The sequence below is a fragment of the Lipophrys pholis genome, assembly GCF_963383615.2.
Source record: "Lipophrys pholis genome assembly, chromosome: 9".
NCBI lineage: Eukaryota > Metazoa > Chordata > Actinopteri > Blenniiformes > Blenniidae > Lipophrys > Lipophrys pholis.
In genome coordinates this window covers 5,709,461-5,727,612 of record NC_137639.1, presented here as the reverse complement: position 1 = coordinate 5,727,612, position 18,152 = coordinate 5,709,461, and the positions used below count along the sequence as shown (strand labels likewise).

The following is an 18,152-nucleotide window of genomic DNA, read 5'->3' as shown; positions in this document are numbered from 1 at the left end:
AATATAAATAGTTTTAATCAGTATTAATTTTCCCTTCAACAAGAAACCGAAAAACAAGTTTGTTTGAAACAGCCTGGGATATCTGAGTGACTTGACTGAAGGTTAATGCACAGCAGCAGAGGTGAGTCTGCTCACTTGGGGACATGCAGCGTATTAGAATAGACAGCATACACAGTCATGTCAATATTAGGAAGGGATCAGTCCTGTACTTGTGCCTGACCGAAAGGCCTAAGTGATGTTATAATGGAAACAAGAACAGGCCCTTCACCATGACCAAGGCTGTGACTTATTACAATCTCTATATGAGTGTAAATTACAACCATATACTGGACCAAAAAGTGTCTTTAATTCTTATTTATTGGTATCCATCTGGAAGTGCTCCAGCCGTTCATGCAGTGGTGGTCTGCTCTGACCAGGCCTGGTTTGTGAGGTTTCAATTGTGCAGCACTTGAGGAATCTTCCCCGCTTTCAGCGCTGACCCTGCAGGCCACATCACAACAGGCCTGCTTGCCAGCCTTGACACCAGGAAACATGAAAATCGCTGAAACAATTACGTAGGTTGTGATGCATCCTTCTGTTGCGGAAGGACAGAGCCTATTAACATTTCCGATGACTTCTCGTTACGGTTTTACCTATGATCAGTTCTTTCTCTGTGTTAGCGTGTGTGCAATGAATGTGTCAATCAGATCAAAGACAGGTTCATTCAAATCGGCGGCCCATTATATTCACCTCTCCAGTGCACCAAACACTGTGTGTGTAATTGCACCCATACAAGGTTTTCTCACCACATACAGGATTTTGTTTCGGACGAAACCTCAAAAAATGAAACAATGTCATACGGTTGAAAGTTTTCACTTCCTCTGAAGTGGACCAGCATTTTCTAAAGAATCTGTCTTTTGTACTTGACCTCTCTCTACCCCTTATTCTCCAGAACTACCATAGCCACATGCAGCACATTTGCCTTATAATTATAGTGTGTTTTTCCCTTGTGTTCAGCAAAGTGGTGAAAGCTGGAGGTAGTTAAAAGGTTCTGTACAAGGCTGCTGCTGTTTAGACCAATCAGGACAATACAGCAGGCCTAATCACTGTAGGAATCAATCCCATACCAATGAACATGTAGATGCAGCTCGCAGGGTTTGTGCTTGAGTGCGAGTACGTCAGTCCTAAAAGCCAGCGAGTGTGTGCCTCGGTTTATGGCTTTAATTCACCGAGCCAAGACAAGAAAGAGCCAGACATATCACCAAGTCAGTATCAAAAGATGTGCCAGGCTTCGGGTGCCCGAGAGCGCACGAACCACTAATAACCAAAGGAATCTTGCTGAGCATGTTGGGTAATGGTGGGTATCCGTCCCAGGATGGATACCCACATGTTCAAAATGCTCCAGTAAAGCAGCAATATGACCTTTCATTAAAACAACACCAACACTCTAAAGTCTTATTTATGACTGAAATAACCGGCAGAAATGGGGAACATTGAGCTAAATGATGCAATGATGAAGCAAAGGGTCAAACATGACCAATCACTCAACACGCTCGGTAAAAGCTGCTGACGAGTCAATGATGCCACTGCGTGAAAACAAAGGCATTAAACCAAGAGCCAGAGCAATCATTTGATAGTATATTTTCTATACAGCTTGCTTAATTTTATTTTCCACAGGTAAAAGACCACAGCTGTTCCTTGAAAAGCAAAAGGCTATTATTTTCCTCACCTGGCACTGAGTTTCTGCATGCATGTAAAACCATAAGAGTACCTCATGTCTCCCGAGGCCAGTATATGAGTCAGCACAGCTGAGCAGAGCGCAGCCTTGATAGGGCATACAAAGACAGGCCAGCATGTGTGTGTCTCTAGTGTGCGTGTGTGTGCGGACGAGACAAGTGGGTGGGAGAGTGGGGGCCAGATGAAGTCTTGGCAGGTGTCACCACTCAACTTTTACCATGTTTTCATGGGCATCACTTCACACACGAATATCCTGGCTACCAGAGGCAGCGCTGAGAGCTGAGAATCGAGAGATGACGAGGTCCGTAGTGTTAGAGGGCTGAGACCAGACACACCGTATCCTCTTTTAGATGCTGCACCAAACGGAGAGGCAGCCATCCTACACATTTTTATTACCACTGGCACGCAACCAAAAACCATTCTCATGAAATCCACTTTGTTGTTAGTTTGTTTAGCTGATACTCCATCTGGGGCAAAAAGCAGTCTTTCAGCATATTCTCCAAACACACCACTGTTTTAAGGGTTTCCTCAACAGATTGACTGGCCCCTGCTGCCAAATTGAAAAGCTATATAAATGAGTGTTAGCGATGAAACAGGGAAACAATCCTTGTAACCTTAAATGTCCGAAAGTATGCTGTCATTTAAATGTACACTCTTGGCAGTGCTTTTGAAACTAACACAATATATTACCAATCACTTCAAATACATTAATCCTTAACATGCAGAAATAACTGTTTTCCAAAGATTTACCGCTAACAAATGGACTATTTTATACTTGACAAGAGTTTTAAATGGAGGAAAAACAGAATTGGCTAACTGTATTTCATGGAATTAATACTACTTTAACTGATTAAACTGGTTATTGTAGAATTTCCCTTTTGAAAGCATCCAATTTCAGGATCAATTTGAATAAGAGGCAGCACAGCCACCACCAAATACCTGCAGAAAAGTGACAACCTGGTCAATTCTGATAGATTCTAACACAGCAGGGATATGAAGCACTCCAGGTCAGTGTTGTTCGTGTGCTGCTGTTTAACCTAAATAATATTTGCCTCAGCCAGCAAACAAAGTAAATTAGTTTAAATCAAGACAATGTTGAAGTTTAAAACATTGCAGAATCAAGACAAATAAATCCTCATAAAAATGTACTTTTATCCTGAATGAACAAGATTGTGATTCACAAATATAAATCAACTCAACAGCTAATTTATCAAAGAAATCTGATTCATTGCATTTTCATACTTTCCACTGAGTGAGTAGATCCAGGCTTTTTTTCCATAAACAAATCATACCTGCCTTTATACCTCTCTTTATACTTATGAACAGATACTTATTATACAATGAATAGACTTTGAAATTAATCCAAATATATCTGGGGTTGGATCGTGGACTGTGCGATACATTAAAAGAGTATAAGTCTAAAGTTTGGGTCACCTGTTGCCAGCTATGCAGGGCGGTGTCCACAGTATGAATGGCATACTGGCTGATGTTGAGAAAAACTGGATCCACAAACACATTCACATCCAGAGACGTGGTCTGAGGGCAGCAGGTCGCTGCAGCCTGACCCTGAAACACACATGAAGTCAAATGTTAATGTGAAAACACGTGCACAGATGTATTGTATAGACTGCACAGGTAGCTGACTCTACCTGCAGCACACACGTCTGGAGAAGCTGAAGGTGCGTTAGGTTTCGGTACTCTAGCAGCTTGCAGTCCAGCTGTGTGGAAAAGTTGAACTCTTGACATTGGCGTTGTCCACTGCTCCACTGGCGTAAGAAGACCTGCGGCTCCCGAGAACCAATCACCATGAATTCTTGTTCCTGAGGTAACTTCCTGTCTGGCAGGAAGGGATGAAGTTGTCGAGATGGAACTGGAGGAGGAGGAGGACAAAATGTGTTTAGTCCTTAAAATATTCAACAAATCTGAAAAATCATGACCCTCAATTATGTGGATAAGAATAAATATATACCACTGGGGGAAATCTCAAGGTCAACATAAGTCAACTAATCTTCACATCGTAATGAAGAAAGCTTACAAAATGTGGAATTACAGAATTTTTTAAAAAGCCTTTCAGCCCCGCTTCATACTGCATCTTACCAGTACCCAGCTGTTCTAGGTGATGGCAGAGATGAACCTCCAGGTGTGCCAGTTGTAACGACACACCCATGGAAGGAACGAACCAGGGAGCAAAGCAGGAGTCCACCCGGGTGCAAGCAGCCAGTGCTATCGGAGACACCAGCTGATCACAATGCAGCTGAGATCCACAGTCACTGTCCGAGCTCCAAGGAGAGATGAGAGAGAAGACAGTCAGTTATTGTTAAAAACACTAAATGACCTCAGACATTATCACGAGGATCCTTCAAAAGCTCCAAGTTTTCTAATGAAAGAAGAGGAAATAGTAACATTGATGATTGTGAGTGTCTTTATGCAACATAGAAATTAATCACGTAAAAATACTGCTGGGAAAAAAAAGGAAGCCATAGCGTGATTATACTTACAGAGATAAATGAAGTCAACTTGATGTAATTAAATTTGATCCCTTTTCAGACCCATAATAACCAAAACTACGTCACGAGTCAGTCCTGTGACTACTCTCTCAAGCAACCAAGCTGACTCTAAAAGCACAACATGAAATGATCAGCTTGGTAAAAAAACAAAGAAGATGAGAGTAACAGTTGAAGAGTTATTGGAACAGGTAAGATCTCTTTTCATCACCACCATACACGGAACATTGAACAGGCCTGGTGTCCATGTCAGGAAATCACGGAGGAAGCTACTGCTTTCCAAACCCCCCCCCCCCCCCCCCCCCCCTAAAAAAATAAAAAAAACCAAACTGATACTTTGAAACACTTGACAGAAAATGCTTTGCTGAAACTCAGGTCGACTCATGAGGGAGAACATCTTTCCCATGATGACGTACGGTGGAGGGAGCATTGAGATTTAGGGCTGCTTTACTTAAGAAGCTGGCTGTCCATCAGCTGAAGCAGGACAACGAGTCTAAAAATGGAAGCACAGACTAAAACAAAGAAAAATACACTATTTGGAGTGACTGGGAGTGAAGACCTGAGTCTAACAGATACAGTAGAATGAGCTCAGAGACTTGATCACAGCAGACATGCGGACAATGTGGCTGACAAGAAGCAGAAATAATGGTGCACAGTTTGCCCTGAATGTTGTGCGGCTCGGATCAGCAGCAACAGGAGTTTTATTGAGGTTCAACCAGGTATTAAATCCAGGGCTCACTAACTTTTTCCAGCATTAATGAAGTCATGAATCAGTGAGATCGTTTGTCTTTACTTTTGCCTTACATGCAAACCACAACATACTGTATTTTATGACCAAGCCATGCAGATAATTACGAGATTTTAGAAGGAATTATTGTTGTATTCTATAAAACGCAGTTTCACAATATCTGAAGCAAAACCCAAGCTGAAAGAATGGCTGCTAAAAGATCTCTTTCATAATTAAAACGCTCTGAGCTGGGAGCTTTTGTCTCTTTCCCAGCATGTAACAAACTGTGTGACATCCTTCTATGAAATCCACACTAAGACAAACACTGCAATTACTCAGGCAAAAGGAATGAAAAGTGACAACAATGTAGAAGGGGCCTCCTCGTGGTCCGAGCCTGTTAGCAAGGTGATTATACCCACGGCTTCCCGGGGCACCCCTCCGAGGACATTAATTGCATGTCGAAGATGATGATGTTGAATGGAAGGTAATTGAAGTGAATGACCATTTGCTCTGTAATTTGCTGCTACCATGATCCACCATAAAAACTCCAGCAGGAAACGCTCAAGACCTGAAAAATGCTGGTGCAGCAGAGTGCTCCTTAAAAAGATAAGCATCATATGTTGACAATTTTCATTACTTCCAGTTGGCAGGGCAGCCAAGTTATTTTTCTGGTGGAAACTAAAGTAAGGCAGATGAAACGAGCGAGCAGGGAAAGAGGAATCAATTTTGATCAAAAAAGACAAATAATTTAAACATAAAGGAAATGTAGTGTTTGGAGTATGATTGTAATGAAATACAGATGTATATTTTGCTTTACACTGTATCTGGTCCTGAGGAGTTTTTTTTTTTTTTTCTTTCTTTCTTACATGTTTTCTTATTCCTCCCTCTCTGCGCTCTCTAAGCCACACAGAATGTGGGCTTGGCAGTTCTCTTCCACTAAAAGTTCCCCAAATCCCAGAAGGAAGTAAAAACGAGAGAGAAAAAGAGAGTAAAGCAAGATGAGGAAAGAATGAGAAGATTAAGAGAAAAGAAAATGGCTAAAGTTTAACAGAAGGCCCGGGGAAGACAAGAGAGAGATAAGGACGGGAGGCAGTGGTAGAGAAAAGGAGAGGGAAGTGAAAACATACTTCTTGAGGTGTTGCAGTGTTTGGCAGGCCCACTGCAACCCATCCTAGTTCAACCCTGCCCTGCCCAACCCGGGCCGGGCCGAGCTGAGACGAGCCGAGCCGAGCCAGGCCTCAGAACTCATGAGCCAACCCGAAGGGGGCTTGACTCCTCTCACTTCCCGTGAGCTCCCCCTCGATTAGATACACTCAAGGTAAGCAGGAAGGAATCCGGATGGGCCCTGACAGGCACTTGGTGTGCTGGGAAATCTCATTAGGCCGATCTGAACGCCTTCCAAGCCCGCTCCCTCCTGCACACCAGATGTGGGGCGAGGGACACATTTCAGCTCTTTGTGCAGAGCGGCCTGGGTGCATTCTCCCGCTCTGCTTTTCCTCACACAGGACGGCACGCACATGCACTCGCACTCGCACACGCACTCGCACTCAAACACGCACTCGCACTCAAACACGCACTTGCACATGCACACACCTTGTGCGTAGGCTTAAACAATCAACCCATGCTGGATAAGTCTACAAGTTGGAATACATCACCTACAGACAATCTGTGAGAAAGAGTGTTTTTTCCTCACCTCTGTTCGTCCCCTCCCTCTCCGTTGTTATTGAGAACGATCCTCCACAGGTCCGAGGCCACCAGCTCCTTCTGCTGGCTGGTGAGGCTGAGGCTGGGCAGCTGCAGCTGGCAGGCGCAGCTCTCTGACAGGCTGAACTCACGATACTGAACAAAGGTCTGCTGGAGCTCATCCCAGTACTCCAGACTGCACGGTACCTGAAAGAAAAGACAGCGAAAACGTATATACGTGACTTCAATCGCATGTTTCAGAGGGTTTTACTTAAGTCAGCATTCATCTTAAGACTCCAAGTATAATGTGGCAAATAGGTTTTTGGAGGCAATGCCACAGAGAAATGTTCTTGTTTTCTGCACACATGGTACAACTGTTAGAAAATGTCAACCAGGACAACTTCTCCTTCTGACGTTACAAAGAATCTGAACCAAAACAAAACACTACAGCATGTGGTAAACAGCTGCGGGAGCTTTTCTCTTATACAGGTATGCAAAAACACTGAGGTCCATCTCAAAAAATGCTCTTTGAATATCTGCTGAACAAACTAATTATGACACCTTGCCTTGACATTTGATGTGAAAGCAAACACACACACAAACACATGCACGCTCGCCAATCAGTGAGAATAAAAGCTGTCATATATATGGACATGCAGTCATTTCTTTTATTGTTGCCAATATAGCCAGAAGTATAAACATTTTACACCCCAGAGCATATACATGAAAAATGAATGGAATACTTAATACACTACTCTGCAAAAGTGGAAAAAGAGATGCAGGGCCTCTATAGCGGAACATTTTAAGTAACCATTTGTGTTCATTAAGCTGAAAACTTCAAGCATTTCCCCTGAATAAAGCTATGGATGTATGATATGTTGCTCCAGTTATACTTCAAACTCATTCTAAAACATCCATTAATACTACATTTTGTGTTACACAAAAAGACAGAAGCTTATTCAAGAAATAATCCCCCTCCGGCCACTTGGTGGGAGTGTGGTAATCTATTCTTTTCAGAAAAAAAGAAACTTTAGCCAAGCTGCAGTCCCACTATTAGCAGAGATAACCAAAACCTAATGGCTGATTAACAAAACTATACTAAGGATTTACTTACATGTGCTCCTGCACTCATTCATGACCTTTGACTCTACATTCATACCATATATTGCTCTTCTCATGTTAACCAGCAGTTTTGGGGTTAATGCTTAACTACCAGTGTATCACATTAATATATGTTTTGATGACAGAAAAGGAAGTAAAACATTTAATACACAGTATTTTGAATAATGCTGTGCTGACCACAATCAGGGTTTCACGTCAGAGTGTTTAATTTATCACTGTTGTTACACTCTTGTTTATAGTGATATTGCATATCCGTGTATTTTGGACCTGTTGTTACAACCAGTGAGCGCCATAAATAATGATCTCATACCACTGAGATCTTTGACAGACAGCAAAGAGATGCCTTTCACAGTTACTTCATAAGAAGTCAAAGACACTTTACAGTCGATATTTTTCCTAAACCCCTCTGGGTTTCCAGAGTGATACACTGAGCTCCACAGATACTGAAACCAGTTTTGGACTGAAAAACGAACTCAAACATTTATTGCTGCCGTTGAATGCATCTGCATATTGATCAGCAGGATGCCAGAAGACCACTTTATATATGGTTTTTACTGTGGGATTGATTTTCCTCTCTGCCAGAGAATCCCACAGATATTCCTTTCTTGAAGCGCTGGCTTCAATCTTTCGACAGCATTTTACTGAGTGTTTTTATATCCACCACTTAGTCCATTGAATCTGTCAGCTGTTCACCACTGACACGTGAGGTTCCAGTCCAAACAAATGGATTATTGTAACCCGAATTACTCATCTGCTTCAGGATTACTGTGCGGCTTCATTATTGCACAACAGGTACTGCTGCAGCTCTGATCCCTCATAGCATGTCTGCTAATCATCAGGGAGTGATACTTTACTGACCCTTTGGAGAGGTGGGGAATCCCTGCTTCAGAGAAGGAATGAGAATGTGATTTAATTTTTTTTCTTTCAAAGCATCTGCATTAGAACCTTGGATTTTACTCACTTCAGACAAAAGCCGTCTTTCATTTCTTGTCTAATCGGAAAAAAAACGTCAATGCTTCTAACCGCAGACCACCAACGTGGCAAGACGACAACTCATCTCCATGACAACAGCGAATGAACACAGCATAACTGAACACCCTGGCAAGTGTACGCTACGAGACGGCCATTAGCATTGGAGTCCCGGAGCCATTTCTCACGCTGAATAACAATCAGGTTACGTGAGTGTTCTCACATTGAGAATTATTGACGTGATGACTGGTACCGCTCCATTCATTCGTCTCTCGCAGAGCCAAAATTAACATAAATGTGTCTGGTGCTCCTGTGTGAACGAAACCAGGTTCTCGGGTTCCTCGTGACCACCTGCACATTTAAGCTCCTGATGGATGAGACGTGGCAGAGAGCTCTCAGGAACGCACCTGAGGAACGCCAGGCTGGAGGACGTACGTGTGTGTGTGTGTGTGTGTGTGTGTGTGTGTGTGTGTGTGTGTGTGTGTGTGTGTGTGTGTGTGTGTGTGTGTGTGTGTGTGTGTGTGTGTGTGTGTGTGTGTGTGTGTGTGTGTGTGTGTGTGTGTGTGTGTGTGTGTGTGTGTGTGTGTGTTTTTTTGGTTAAAATTCTGGAGCAAGTGCCTTTGTAAAAATCCACTTGTTTACTGTAGGTTGGGCATTCACAGGACGATTACTAAACCCATGGAAGTTTCAGCAAGCGTGTGCACTGGTATTGTGTTCCCCCCGAAAAAGAGTGTCTTCACATCCACGTGTGTGAGTCTGTGCGGTTACAGAAGAACAGATGAGGTAACCGTAGCTTACATCATGAAATGTCACGCAGGTTTTCCTGGAATCAAATCCCGATAATTGCACCTGACAGAGTTGTGCACCCGCAGCCTCGACGCTGAGCCACCGGAGCGGAAACTCTCTGGATCTCCTCGGAGAGTTCCCGGAGCTGCATTGCCGAAACACCGACAGTGTTTCTTTTTTCTTCACCTGTGTGACATCCTATACGTATGACGCCATGAAGAAATGGATATACGAGGTGCATATATGGTACAGTGGAATACATTTGCATGGGTGAATGTGCGTCACGTTCCCTTTGACTTGCGTTTCTGGCCTCGGAGGAGAGGTGGAGATGAAATTGATAACCGACACGGAAAAAGAAAAATGGAATGAAAATTCTTTGCCATGTAAAGTTTTGGCACTTGGTGGTGAGAGGAGAGGGAGGCACCTGTGTGTATGTCAAATGGATTGTGTACATGAGTTCAGGAGGACTATATATATAATTGTATGTATGAAAGACAATATGCATGAATGCATGTGTGTATACACAGGTGTGCATATGTGTGTGAGTGTGCGATGCAGTGTGGGCAGAGTCCATTTCCGCTGCCTGATTGTGTGTACCTTATCTGATAAACAACGTGTAGCCCTGAATAGCTGACATTCCCTTGGCTGGATGGGCCCAATCTGTGTTTTGCTCAACCTCTCGATGACGCAGACCTGGCAGTCAAACCTTTGGCAGAATATGAGGCGAACACTAACGGAGATGGTATTTCAATTCTGGGCTGAGGTTGCTTCCAGCACAAGTATAACAGGGGAATGCACATGGTGTAGCTTGAGGTTGGAGTATTTTCGGTCAAATTTGCATGTTCTTCGAATTTCCGCTCAGAAAACCTTCGAAAATTCTAAGTGCCATGTAGTTGTGAATGTTAGTATGTGTGAACAGTCCGGTATACATGACAGGTGAAAACACAGTTTTTGCGTTTTCGTTTTAGAAGTTTTACGTTTATGTGGCAACTTTTTGAAAATGATGTCCCTGAACACGGACATGGCTGAAAACGATGTAGTTAGAATGTCGGGCCACAAGGTGGTGCTGCTGGTTGTTTCTGTAATGAAACCACACACGTGTGCAGAGAACAACATTCTATCACCATCAACAATGGGAGTACATGGAAATTTGTATTGATAGGCGACAAAGTTGGATTGTTATTACGGTGACTATAAAACTACCCAGTCCCAGGAGAATATCGACGCCACCATTGTTATTATTGTCCATCGAGTCATAAATGGACAGAACAACTGTTTACTACAGCTGTGGTGTGCAGAAATGTTGCCTTTTCTTCAGTTTACACAGAGATTGATTGTTTTTGAAAAGTTCCACGTTGGGAACTCCCAGCCCCTGAGCACCATTCTCGTGTAAAATGACACCCAAAATGCAACTAAAGCGTCCCGTTTCCACATGGAAACATCATGTAACCAAGGCCATAGTGTGCCTCCCTGTGTCTGCCCTGTGATGGCGGTCTGTCCAGTGTATCCTACCTTCACCTACCGTCAGCTGAGATCAACTTCTGCACAACACACAAGACTAGTTGTATCAAAATAGATAAAATAGATGGATTTAATTACAAGTACTTTAATATTAAGGTGTGTTGGAAGCATTGTGTATAAACATTTTCTCCATTCCTGTCATCCCCCCTCCATTTGTTTCAAGTTCTTTCTTCCAATCTCAGTGTCTCAAATTATTACCTAAAGAGAGGAATGTAAATGTAAAACATCCAGAAATACCTTTAAGTTGCCATGACATACCCAGGTGCAATCAACTGCAACTAAAGACTCCCTCAGCTCACTCTGAGGCCACTGCTACTCACATCCACAGCCTTGTCTGCCATTACATTTATTAACAATATCAACACCGTTATTAGGTCCTCTGTTATTCCACTGATGCCTTAGTGTCTGAAAATTCCACTGCTAGCTACCTCTTATCAGCCGGCAGACAAATTGAATTGACATCGGCTTGAGCAAATGTTTATTCAGGAGATGTAATGAAAATTGCTCTGAAAATGACTCCCGCTATGCTGTCTCAGGTGGGCTCATATACGTTAACATTAATCAGTGTGGAAAATGAGAAATAAGGGGCTAAGCTGAGATCTTCCTGCTCACTTTTTTGGGGATTGTTTTTCCTGTGCAAAGCCAAACTTTCAAAAAAAAGGGGGGGGGGGGGGGGGGGGGGGTGCAGGAGTTTTTGTTGCATGAGGTGTAAAAACTCCAGATCAAATTAACCACATGGACAGTCTTTTATTTACACAGTGCATTAGCTGTGACTAATACAGGGCTGCTTGAGCACTGTCCCACTGTAATAATAGTTATCTTGGCGAAAACACCATCTCACTCTTTCTGGTTCACTGGAGAGGAATACCCAACTGACTCCAAACTCCACGCAAAAGGCCACATATTTCAGCTAATTGGAGAAAACGAGTGGATCAATGAGAAACGGCTGCGTGATGGGCGTGAGGCTGATGGCAGACCTGTGTTTCTAATAACGCCAGTAATGACAGTACGAGCAGCTGCAGGAGTGGTAGAACTGATGAAGGTTGGTGGTTCATGTCAGGCCACGGAGGAGCTGCTTTTTTTTTTTTTTTTTTTGTAAACACGATATCGGTCGCAGGCCAGAGGGGCTACGATGGCAGAGCAGAGCCCTGCTGGGACACGAAAGGCTATCCCACAATGCCATGCACGGAAAGCAACAGCAGTGCAGCAGATGGTGTGATGTTTGTCTGGAAAAGTCACAGCAATTTGTGCAACTTCCTCTGGTTGATCACAGTAACACATAAAAAAAAAAAGAAGCGAGCGTGGGCACAAGGATGGCGTATTAGAGAGAATTGTCGTATTTATTGAGTGTCAAGTTCGATTTTAAACCTATAACACGCTCTATCTGCTCCTGCTCCCGTTGAGCAGGGGTCAGACAGAATAAGGGCCCCGGTGTTTCCTTCATGTTCCTCAGGCTCGGAGGATGAGGGAAGGATTGATGGAAACACCTGCTTATGATTCAGAGAAAGAAAAGGACGACACGGCGGTGAGAGAGTGAGATGAGTCACCTTTTCCCACCTCGCTCTTGTTCATTCATCGCCTGGGAACTCTACAGGTGGGAAATTGGTGGATGCTCCTCCAGAGCGCCGTCACTGTGACAGCGCTCCCCCTTTGCACTGTGTGTAAAAACACCACGGGCAGCAATTTGACTTTGAGTAATGGAAGGAGGTTTGAATTCCCCCTCCGAGATACTGGAACCAGTTTGGAAACCACAACTATTTAAATGCAGGAAATCTTGATTTTATAAAATGTTAATATGATCTGCTCTAGGGACAGGAGAGCAGTGAGGCTACAAGAGAATGCTCCCCCCCCCCCCCCCCCCCCCATTCAGCAGGATGGGTGACAGACCAGGAGAGGAAGAGGAGGAGGAGGGTCGCAGACAGTAAGTAGATAGAAGAGAAGAGTGAATGGGAGGAAACCCTGGTTTTGTGTTGTTTACATGCAATCCCGTCCTGTTCACCTGCTACATACTGGAAAAACAAGACAGAGAGGAATGACCAGGCGGCTCAATGCTAACTATCGCTCCCGCTCCCTCTCTCTCTCTCTCTCTCTCTCTCTCTCTCTCTCTTTTACTTATTTCTTTTCATTCCCTATGCCTCTCACTTTCCATTTCTCAAAATCTATCAGCCTCCATCTCCGCGTGGCCACATGGTAATTTTAGAGCCCTGAGAAATTATGCCTGCCTCCTCTCTCCTACTCTCTTGCTCTTTGCACAGGCTTCATGTAAAGTAAATGAAATTCCTTTCGAAGAGAAACTGAGCCACTTTAGTGTTTTGTATTTTTATGGCAGCATTTCCGTTCTCTGCAAGATCTTTCTTTCTGGTCTTGGGAGGAATTAAAACAATAAGAAAAAGAAAAAAACAAATTAAGTGAGACTTTTGATGTTTGGTACGAGAAAAAGAGTAATCATTGTATCAAAAGGGAAGAAATCAGTCCAATGTGGGGCCATGATAACGTTGGCTAATGACCAAAAAGTCCGATTGAACTCACCCGCATGAACCCAACCCTTCTGCTAACACACAACAGGCTTAAAGTGATGTGTTTGGACAAAGTTATGAGGTAAGGAGGACTGTGTAACATATCAGTGAGCAGATCCAATATCTTATAATTACTCAAAGTTCATAGGCATGATGAATTACTCTCTAGCAGTGTTGACCAAATGCATCAGAGGAGCTTTCAACAATGGATTTCAACCAATTTAACACAAACACTTCACAAGTGGTGTTTTTCATTAATGGAGCTCTTTGCCACACACTCGCTGCTCCACCCGGCCAAGTGTCCCGTTACCAACACGCCTGCTGCAGGGCCAAGTGGATCTACATGGATGTCACGAAACGGCAGCAGAATGAGAGTCACGGCTGACCTGCAGCTGCCTCCACTGTGTTCTCTAGCAGCTCTATTTCACACATAAAACAAATCTGCAGAGCTGTCTTTATTAGTGCTGGATGACACTGCTGCCATTTTTTCATCAGAGCACTAACAATGTACATGTTTTAGAACTTATCTATGCATTTGTGGGCATGTTGGTTCTTAAATGAGTAGGAGTCAGATCATTGCTCATAATCTCAAACACTGTCCAGACTTGTATTTCTCTAACCCATGCTGGGTGTATCTTAGTCTATCTATATACTAATTTATTTTATTTCTTACAACCTGATGTTAGAGTGTTAACCCAGCTGATTCAGAATTTGGATGATGATATAAGAATATGCTTTTATGTTCACGTGCTGTACCTTCCCAGTGTTTTGTTGGAAAAGTATTTCAATAAAATGTAAGTACAAAAACAAAGCTGAAGTTGTGTTGGCCGCATGTTTCACTGTTTGTAGGGCATTTCTTCTGTTCTTTCAAGTTCCTGATATAGCTGCATCTCAGCTGATAGGATGAGCATTGAAAAGTGTTTTTGACATTTTTTTGACAGTTATTTCTACCGGCAACTAAAACGGTTCATCACAAAAACAATTCTACATGAGAAGTAAATCATAGTGAGAATGAACTTTTCCTGAAAATTTGCAGCATCAGACACTGGACTAATTGCTAAATTAATAGCAGAAGTGTTGAACAACTTCATCAGTCATATAAAATGATCTCAAGAGGACATAAATGTTTATTTTTAAATGCATCAAAATCTGAACTCAGAAACGTGACAAGATACAAGTAAAGCTGGAGGAGGAAGACGTGCAAGGGCAAACTATCTGACGTCAAACACACATAATGGAGATACAGTTGAGGTTCAGGATACATCATGACATATTGCAACATACAACAGATAATATTAGCAGTTAATAGTTTATTTATTTAACTGAACACAACGCAGAAGAGAAATCAGAGTTTGACCAGGTTTCTCTGCGTAAACAGGACGTTTTTTTGTAGTATTGTGCAGGAAAGTTTTTCGTTTCAGAGCACAGAGGTTCCATCGTTATATGTAATCCCTAAATGCCTAAGAGGCTCCGAGGTGAAGCATAACATTATATCCGGGGCTCTTTATTTGTCTTTCAAACTCAAGACAACACTTAATCAAATTGATGTTATTGTAGTGTAAATCTGGAACCAACTCGATGTTTTTTTAACTGATACTGCATGATGGAAGAGCAGTATTTCTTTCAGACGTGTGTCTAACTTTAGCTAAGCACTGTGCATATTTCATGTGCAATCACAGCAAGATTTTAATTTCTATTTTAAGGCTTTACCCAAATAGCAAACAAAATACTCAGCTGCTTTTGTCAAATATATAATCTGAGTGTTTTCCCTGCAACTACTAGGTGGCAGTGTAATCATCCCAGAGCCCTTTCCCCATGTTTAAAGTAGACATACAGTATATGATCGCAGCGTTCACACTAATGGCTAACAAGCTACTGCTTATTCAGAAAACATTACATATCAATCCACTTATCAATTTACAATGTATATGGTGTTTATGACAGTCAATGCACTGTTGCTATATATGTCACACACTTTTTTTTTTAATACATAAAGAGTTTATTTCTTGTTACACTAAAAATGATTGCCCATTAAGAGACTCAGCCTGTCTGAACCGGCTGCTGAGGTGTGTGTTTACATTACGACACACTGAAATGTCTCCAGTGCTCGAGGACACGCCCACTCATGGTGGGCCAATTAATTCCACGTTTTCCTTTAAAACAGAAGTGAGCAAGGTTGCACAAACGTTTTGTTAACTTTCTTTGTTTGTTTTATTTCTATGCTTAACGTTTTATTGTGCTTTCAAGCAGACTGAATAGATACAGGGCCTAATCCGCACATAAAGTGGTTCCAGTTACGCACGTGTGCTGGGAGCCGCCTCTTTTCACCACCATCCCCGTGGCAGCGTCATTACCTGATTACTTTTAACAGACTTGTCAGAAGAGACAGGAGCATGCCACATGACAGGAGGAGGGGAGTGGAAGATGTGGAAACCACATGTTCATCAACCACTGGATCCACCGCTCCCGCTGTGTGACACACACACACACACACACACACACACACACACACACACACACACACACACACACACACACACACACACACACACACACACACACACACACACACACACACACACACACACACACACACACACACACACACACACACACACACACACACACACACACATCTGCCGTCACAGGCATTAGCTGTAATGTACAAACTCCGATGTAAGCAGAGAAATGAGTGCGAGTGCACACACCCAATCAGCCCATGACATCCGATATACCGTGATCGACTGACTTCGTCTTCGTTCTGTTTTCAAATATTAGGGCACATGTGTGTGAGTGTGTTGAATGCGCACGCACACAAACAGTCACAGACACAGACACAGACACAGACACAGACACAGTCACAGTCACAGACACAGACACAGACACAGACACAGACACAGTCACAGACACAGACACAGTCACAGGCACAGACACAGACACAGTCACAGGCACAGACACAGACACAGTCACAGACACAGACACAGACACAGTCACAGGCACAGACACACAGCTTGTAACGATCTACAATCTTTGTCAGAAAGGATTCATCTGCCTCTCATTTCATCAGCTTGTGAATAATCATCTTTCCCCTTTTGGGCTGGACAAAGTGTATTTTCACACAGATTCTCTCTCACAGAGGCTTCTGTAAGCATTTTAAGCGCAGCAGAAGCACCATCTCCCTCTGTGACAATCCATCTCCATGCGTCTTGACTCCTCAGTATCGCTCACTCTTCTTCCCTGTTGCTGTACTCCCATTAACCACCCCTTCCTAATCCCGATTCAATCCATCACTGCATCTCCCTCCAGCCCTCCTCCTTCTGAGCTTCCTCTAGTCTCTACTGTAACTCAATATGTGGCCAATCAGCCCGAGGCTTTGGAGTTCAGCTCATTACAGACTTTACAGCTGCGGGGCCTCGCTGGGAAGTCAAGACATCTGCAGCACCTTCCAATATCTGGGCTCTCCCGGGCCGGTACACACTAACATATTGAAGAAAACATCTGTGCTGTTGGTGAAATGACTGTAGGAGCCCATGAAAGAACGTGAGAGATAAAAGGAGGACACGGGAAGAAGGGAGACGTCTGCTGCAGGCGGAAAAAAGAAGCTGGACAGCCTCAGGTTGGAAAAGGTAAATAAAGGTCTTTGCTATCAGTACTTCAGCTTGGCCTTTATCTATGATTTTAACAGGAGATAAATCAAAACAAATCTAAAAAAAACTGTGCCATTATATTTATATTCATATACCTTACTATCATTTCAACAATATGATGTTTGTCCACTATCGGCTGTTTCTCTAATCAAACATTCCTGAACCACACTTGCATTATATTTTGACAAACAGTAACAAAATGATCAACTGCTCTCCAGCTGCTTTTCATATATACATGCGCAATTGAATTTAAAACCACAATAACAATGGAAATTTAAAAAAATAAAAAAATAAATCCAGACAAAGCACAGCTGCTTTGGTTGGGTTTGATTTTGCAGAAGGGGCGACAAAAACAAGTTTGGCTTTTAGCTGTTGCCACAGATTCTATTCAAGACCAAAAAACAGGACTGCTATTACAGCAATGTCATGTCATTTTAACAAAAACATGTTCCAAGGAAACTGGTGAGGTTGTGGAGAAAAAGAAAAGAGAAAAACCCCCAAACCTTTAATGTACAGGTTTCCTTCAATGATGGTAAGCTGCACAGTTGTGGTGGAAAGGGAGAATGAGTGATAGGAGGAAAAATGGGATGTCCTGTCCCCTGCTGAGGCCCTGAAGGCTCGGTAGCTGCTCTGTCCTGCCAAAATATAACCTCATCTGGGGCTGGAGACACCTGGCTATTCACACCAGAGCAGGCGAGATGGCTTCCACAGCTGTCTGAGCATGTATTACATGTTTGGAAGGACAGTAGGGGCCTGTGTCATTCAATAACATGTAGAGTACGGGAGTTCTCATGACTCATGTCAGGGGAATCAGTGGCAGACAGCCCAGTTTGAGCAGTGTTTACTTCTCTCTCAGTGCAGGTGATGCAGAGAGAGAAAAAGAGGGATGTGTGGAGTCTCTTCTCATCTTGCTGCCTTTTCTAGTAGCAGACAACTAAACATCCCAACTCAACTGAAGCAA

The 18,152-nt window shown here is 43.0% G+C and overlaps 1 protein-coding gene across 1 annotated transcript in view; it reads right to left on the bottom strand.

Moving 5' to 3' along the window:
* vps13b (vacuolar protein sorting 13 homolog B) overlaps positions 1 to 18,152 on the bottom strand; it is a 372,358-nt gene that overhangs the window by 51,908 nt on the left and 302,298 nt on the right. The window contains 4 exon segments of the mRNA XM_080472571.1: positions 3,151 to 3,282; positions 3,366 to 3,586; positions 3,814 to 3,995; positions 6,641 to 6,837. Coding sequence (XP_080328697.1) covers positions 3,151 to 3,282; positions 3,366 to 3,586; positions 3,814 to 3,995; positions 6,641 to 6,837 — 732 coding nt within the window.